We start from the raw sequence: 6,638 nt of genomic DNA, 5'->3' as shown, positions 1-6,638 counted from the left end.
GGGAAAAAATTAGGTTAAAAAAACAACAGTATAGCAAGTGAAGGGATTTGATTTTTAAAAACTTCAAAAGTGATCCTGACAACCCAGAGTGAGAAACTTGGTAACACAATGGTAAGAAATGAGCAGAATTTTAGGAGTGACGGACAAGAACCAAGCAGTGCTTCAATACATAAAGCTACAAAAAAGACCCACACCTTTACAAGCTGCATCCACAAGGGAATCATTACAGAAAAGCAACCTAACTGCTTGCTTAATGGCTCAGGTGAAACCACACTTGGAAAGCATTTAGTCCTGGTCATTGTATGAAAACAGAAAGAGCACACCATGACAATGGAAATACGGATGAGGGAACTACCTTACATGGGAAAAACAAGCATTTCAAGATTTTTCCCTAATAAGGACTAAAGGGGAAATAACTGGAAATACATCAGGAAGCAGCAAACTGCAGCTGCCATGGCATAGGGCAATATAAACCAAGGTACTGGAACTGCAGTTGTAAACTAAGAGTGAAAACTAACAGTATCAGGCATTTAAAAATAGTGTAGAGACAGAGAAGAAGGGAACAATCTAATTTTCCTGCCCTAGGTGTTCTTCTATGGTTAATTTTGATTGAATTCATAGAACCCGTTTTATTTTTTTTTTCTTATTTTCATAATTTGCTGTTAGCTCCTTGTTAAGAACTGCAAGACATTTGCACATTATTTTGACCACTGAAGAACGACACTGTCATTGCAGAAATGTCCTGCTGTAATTAAGGCTACGTTAAATTCTTCCAAGGAAACAGAACAGCCTGTAGGTCAGTTTTATTATCAAAAAGTAGCTTTAAGGAATTCTAAAGCTAAAAAGGAATCGGGTACTTTAAAATCTGTTGAAAATTAGCCCTTATGCAGGAGTGTTTTTCTCCTTCAAAAGCTGGTTCTCCTGTGCTCCTTTTGATTTTGTTGTCTGCAAATAAGTGTAAATGTCTTTCATGCCACCTGCTCACTTATCTGTGCTGATCCCTGCTACGCATCACCAAATGCAACTCTTCAGGTGCTGAAATCAACAGGACTCATACAAATGCTGCTGAAATCTACAGATCCATCACAGCTCACACTGGAAAAACAGATTACATGATGAGGCTCTCAGAATTTAAGTGCTGGAATCTACATTAACACACTTCTGTGAACAGCCTACTGTAACAGACACCACAGGGGCAGGACTGAGCACTTGTTCATGTAAAAAAAAAAGACCAAAGCTACCTGACATTTTAAAATAGATAGTTCAAGGGAATTTTTTCATGCCTTAGAAATAAAAGGAGGTTTATATTACAAACCTCAAGAAGTTACAGTGGAAAAAGTGACAGTGCTCGGGTGAGGTTAAAGCCCTCCTAGTGCAGCATAGCTCCCTAGACAGTAGTGGAGGGCAAATGGATGTACTGACATGACAATCCCCAAAGGCGAATAAAAGGCAGGTGTAGTGAACACCCTGCACCAGTCTGGAGGGCAGACATAGGGCGTGTTGCTTATGCTGTGGCTGCGCAGCAATCTTGACTGCACTACTGTAGACCAATTAGAGCTGCAAGCAAGAAGGAAAACGCACTGAACTTCCACAAGCTGTTTGCTGTTGTGCTCCTCATAAGACCACTTGGAAGAAGAACAGAAGTCACGCAGAAGGATGTAGCTGGGTTTCTTTCACCTTGCTTTCTACTGTAGTGCCACTGTGCAGCACACACTATTTACAAGAGAGTTCCTACTTCTCCCCCAGAAAGCTTCTTTTGTCTTGCTCTAGATAAAAGGCAAGTTTAGACTTTATTCCATCCAAGACCTCCTGGCTGTGAGAAGAGTGGCATTGTGAACATGACCAAGAGCACAGGAGGTAAGAAGATGGGAACCAAAATTACTGTTGTCCTGATTACACTGTGCTGGAGCAGGGCCACAGATGGGAAACTCCCACACTTGTCTTAAGAAATGCAAGGTCAGCATCAGCATCTCACCATCCCCCAAACTGAGGTGTGCCTCTTTCACCACAGGGGTGAATCTGCTTACAATGTGGATTTGGTAAGTGTGGGCTAGCAAGGTTTAACTATGATATTTGAACACTTAATTTACTCTGCAAATTTCCTAACATGCCACTTCCTCCTGTAATTTATATAGGTAGTCTTTAACTTTCATCTGAAGTTAAATTAATTGCACTGAAAACCTCACTGCAATGCCTAGTAACTGAAACACGTGCCGACAACAACATTGAGCCATTTTGCCTTGACATAATTTATCAGCCTATTTGTTTCTGGCAAAAGACTCAGAGGTAGACAAAATTTATTGAAACCAAAAATGGAAGTAAATTGCTACAGCAGTCAACTTTTGCTCATTTAAGCTTTGGCAGAATGGCTAATCTCATTCTCCCCTGGAAATCTGGAAATATACAGAAAGTTTTGAAATGGTAAGTGCTTTTTCATGATACATGAAAAATACAGAAGCTAGGCACAACATAGTGGCTGAGAAGGTGTAACAGCAATTAGCATAACACCATTTTCTCATGTCAAGAGTAAAGTTTCACTCTGAAAAAAAATATGAAATATCACTGGAATTTAATTTCTTTCTGGCTCAATTTCAGCATGATGCACTAGCTTCAAAAAAAGATAACTCAATTTTCAGAGCTGGAAACTAGCAGGAAAAATAATCAGAAAAATTCCAAGTCAAGTGGAGTTTATTCCTGCTTGTGTATCAACACAAAATCAGGTTCTGCAGGACGAATAAGCTTTGACTGAACCCTGTGCCATCTCATCGTTGTCAATGGGGTAGCACAGATGTAGGTGACTATCTTTGTGACTGAAACGTAACACTTACTGATACACAAACAGTAACTGAATTCCTTTTATACATGGCTGTACTGATTTTTTTAACACTAACAGTAGCAAGTGTTAAAAAGATTGCTCTAGTCACTGAAAAACCACGACCCAAACATAGAAGAGGGAGAAATTCGGCATAGTAAGGTTATGGATTTCCTTAGGTCAAACTAATCAATCACCATGCAACATCAACTTTCTATGTATTTGATGTTACACTGTCAGGAACGTAACTGCTTTACTACTTATTGGCTCATTCTATGGAAGACCAGACATTCCCTAGTAACTGTTCTAAATTAGTGATGGGGGAATTAAATCTTCAGGCACTTTGAGGACTACTATTTTAAAGTGTGCCATCAACAATGAGGTACTGCCTGAAAATTACCACTGCCAAAATGCTGTCACAGTAACATGCAAATGAAACTTTTTGCTCATACAGTATTTGTTAAACACAATTGGAAATTGTTGTGCCCAGAGTGAAGAAAACATTGCACCTTTTACTGTAGCTATCTGTTTAAAGCAGTAGCTGCAACAAACAATACAGGCTATCCTTCAAAATCACAAAGAAGCACAGCATTTTCCATTTGCCACCTGAAGAACAAGTGCCACTGCAGTTGCTCTCAATTCCAGGGCAGAGGTGTTTATGACTGAAAAGAGTCACAGCTTTAAGTGTCAGAGGTTTGACATGTCTCTACAATCATTGCATTATTAAAAGCAAACACATTTGGCAAGGCTGAACCAGCACATTATATGTTACCTATGTAGTAAAAAATACCTAATAATCAGCTCTGAGACCGCTTGTTTAAGAATTACTGGTCCAAATAAATATGAACTATTTCAACTTGAGTACTCAGGGTAGAATTTTTGAATTAAAATCTCCAACAACCATTCCCAAACGTAAATGGGAAGACTTTATCCAAATTTACTAAGTTCAGGTAAGATGGTATTACTAAAAAAGTATAAAAAAATCTGAATTAACTTGAGTACTAGGGAAAACATGGAAGCATAAAAGTGGTAATCACTACACAGCACGTTAAAAAATCTTCTCTCTCTTCCTTATTATACTAAATGCATAAGAATGCACTTGTGACCGAATTTTCCTTTGTTGATTTAAAAACTACAGACCTTTAATTTGATAAGCAGCTTTGTTTCTATCAACTCATTTGTAAAAAACACCATCAAGCTTGTGCTCATTAAATATATATATGTATATATAAAACCATACAAAAAGTACAAGATAAATCACATTAAGAAACTTTTACAGTGTAATTGTCCTGGTTATTTTATTCTCAAGGGCCAATTTTTTTTTTTTTTTTGTGCACAGAATCTCAATGTCACTGTTGCTCCAGAATTCAGCATAGTGCCACTGCACAGAGTTCACCTTTCTGTGCAGTCCATTAAAAAAAAAAACAACCCAAAAACAACACACACCACAGGACAAAACATTCTTCTTAAATCAAATTCTATTTGTGAATTCAGCAAAATAATTTCTATAAAATAAAACAGCAAAATATTTAAATAGTATAGGGTGGGCTGTATCTGTTTTGCAGGGGTATTTGGTTTTTAGACATGTTCCAAAAAAAATTACACACATTCAAGTTACCAATTTTCATTTAAATACAGTATTTACTGATGCGTTTCTTGAAGTCTTTAAACAAATGTTTATTCTGGAATAGAGATACCTCAGAATTGTATTTGACTAACCAGTAGTTATTTTTTTATAATTAAACCCTGCTTCTAATGTTAAGATTTCCTGTATAATGGATAAAGAGCTAAGACAATTCTCGCTTTCAAGTAGAACTGTGAACGAGCAGAAAACCAGCAAGTTAACTTGGTGCAGTGGCACTCACAAGTACTGTGTGATTTTGTTGACTTCCGCTTCTCTGGGATGCAGTAGAAGGAAAGTGTTAGAAGTTTATCTAATAAGCTCTACCAAAGAAACAAAACAAGCACACCAAATACAGTCTATTATGCTCCAGGCATCCTGGCATAGCAAATTTTTGCATATTTGTTTTAAATCTTTTAAATTCCTATTACTGAAAACTAAGTGTTCTTTATCCCACCCAGAGACAGACCTGTCAAAGATGTGAGGAACATATGTGAAACTGAAAACCACTTGTTTGTCACATTTTCCCTCCCCATTTTATAGTCTAGGTGTAAGAAGAAAAAGTTCTGAGCAATACAGTTGTCACATTGGGACAACTGCTGTCACTTGTTTTTTTTTCCCCCTCATTGGCTACACTAACTTGGTGTGAAGCCATGCTAAATGTTACAGCATAACTATAGCTTCAAAGTGATTAACCTAATACCAGAATGAAAAAGGCAATGAAAAAAGATCTAGAAACAATGTTACATCACCAATTTTCCACATCAACCAAATAATTAAAAGGTTACCAGCCATTACGTTGCTCATAGTAAAATCGACTCCAGTGGCAAAGAATTAACATGAAACTATTCTCGTGGTTGACATGGATAGGCTTTCTCGTAAAGGAGTTGATCCGACTGCCAAGAGGCAGGCAACACTGGTTGCAGAGCGCAGCAGATATATCAAGAAAGTATTTTTTTGTTTTTTGTAGATCTGTGAGTCTCATCAAGACAAAAAAATGTTTCTTGCTCAAGAATTAACAGTCAAACATTAATATACTATATACACCTTTGCCATTTACACATTAGCATCAGGCCATTTATTACAAAACACTATACACTTTCCACTGCAGGCGGGTTATATATTGACAGCAATTTTCTGCAGATAAGACAGTGAATAGACTCTCCACTCCATGTTGATTAGGAATAGTTTTTCTAGTTTTAAATATTAGCCAGACACAGAGAAAGGTTGGACTGTAAGGCCTGGGTGCACAGTCTTGATGGAGCAAGTTATTTGATTATGTGCATTTCACTAATCTTTTGTCTGAGGCGGGGAAACTTCTTCACTGCCTTCATAATTTTCTTGTGCTCGTTGGCCAGTTCGCTGAGGGTTGTTCATATGATGTGCTGCCGGGCCTGTATATGGCTGTCCATGCACGTGGTTATTCTGTAAACAAGCATAAACATTTCAATGGGACATTAAACTTGTGCACCTCTTACTTGCTTCACTCATTTACATTCAGGCTATTGGAAAGTAACCTCAAGCACACCGAACTTCTTGGGTAGTAACGAACACACATGACAGTTTCTTCACGCCTCCAAATCACTTTTCACTTACCTTTTTATTTTACACAGAAGGCAACAAACTTTAAACTTGTAAAGAAAAAAGGATTAGCCAAAACAGTAATCTCAGCTTTCAAATAACCAACAGTTACATGCAAAGCAAAAGCAGCAAGAAAGAAAAAAAGGGAGATGAGAAGAGGCTGTCTATGTGCTAAGGACAATAAACTGTGCACATATTGTATCAAGAGATTCAACCAGCTTGATTTTTTTTTCCCTAAGACAATGGGAAAAGCATACCTGTGTTTATGCGGCATACTGAAATTTTTAAGAGGGAAAAACTTCAGTGTTACAGAACTGAACGAAATCTAGACCAGTAGTTTTCTGCAGATGCTCTATCCCAATTAAAAAAGTCACACACACATCTGGCAGATGAAAACATGTCATCTGCCTACTGTTTTGCAGATTTAACCAACTGTGGAGAAACTAGGCATATGAGGACTAGGCATAGGTGTGTGTTAGTGAGAAATGCCACCTCTTGCAAAAAAGTGAACACATCACACGGGTAATGGTGAGGTTACGGTACGTGTCTGAACTCCAGAGCTCAGAAAGGAGTGGGAAAATCTGCATGACTTACCAACTGCTCTGCTGAAAACACCAAGTAGGG

General features: G+C 37.8%; 1 protein-coding gene across 1 annotated transcript in view; it reads right to left on the bottom strand.

Moving 5' to 3' along the window:
* Positions 1 to 4,272: 4,272 nt before the first annotated feature.
* The window catches only part of USP9X (ubiquitin specific peptidase 9, X-linked), an 81,180-nt gene continuing 78,814 nt past the window's right edge, over positions 4,273 to 6,638 (bottom strand). The window contains exon 44 of the mRNA XM_009997764.1: positions 4,273 to 5,858. Coding sequence (XP_009996066.1) covers positions 5,724 to 5,858 — 135 coding nt within the window. The 3' untranslated portion in view covers positions 4,273 to 5,723. The remainder of the gene's footprint in view (positions 5,859 to 6,638) is intronic.

The sequence above is a fragment of the Chaetura pelagica genome, unplaced genomic scaffold, assembly GCF_000747805.2.
Source record: "Chaetura pelagica isolate M959 unplaced genomic scaffold, ChaPel_1.0 scaffold360, whole genome shotgun sequence".
NCBI classification, from domain to species: Eukaryota; Metazoa; Chordata; class Aves; order Apodiformes; family Apodidae; genus Chaetura; species Chaetura pelagica.
Note: the sequence above shows the minus strand (reverse complement) of the source record. Positions and strands in the feature narration are given on the sequence as shown.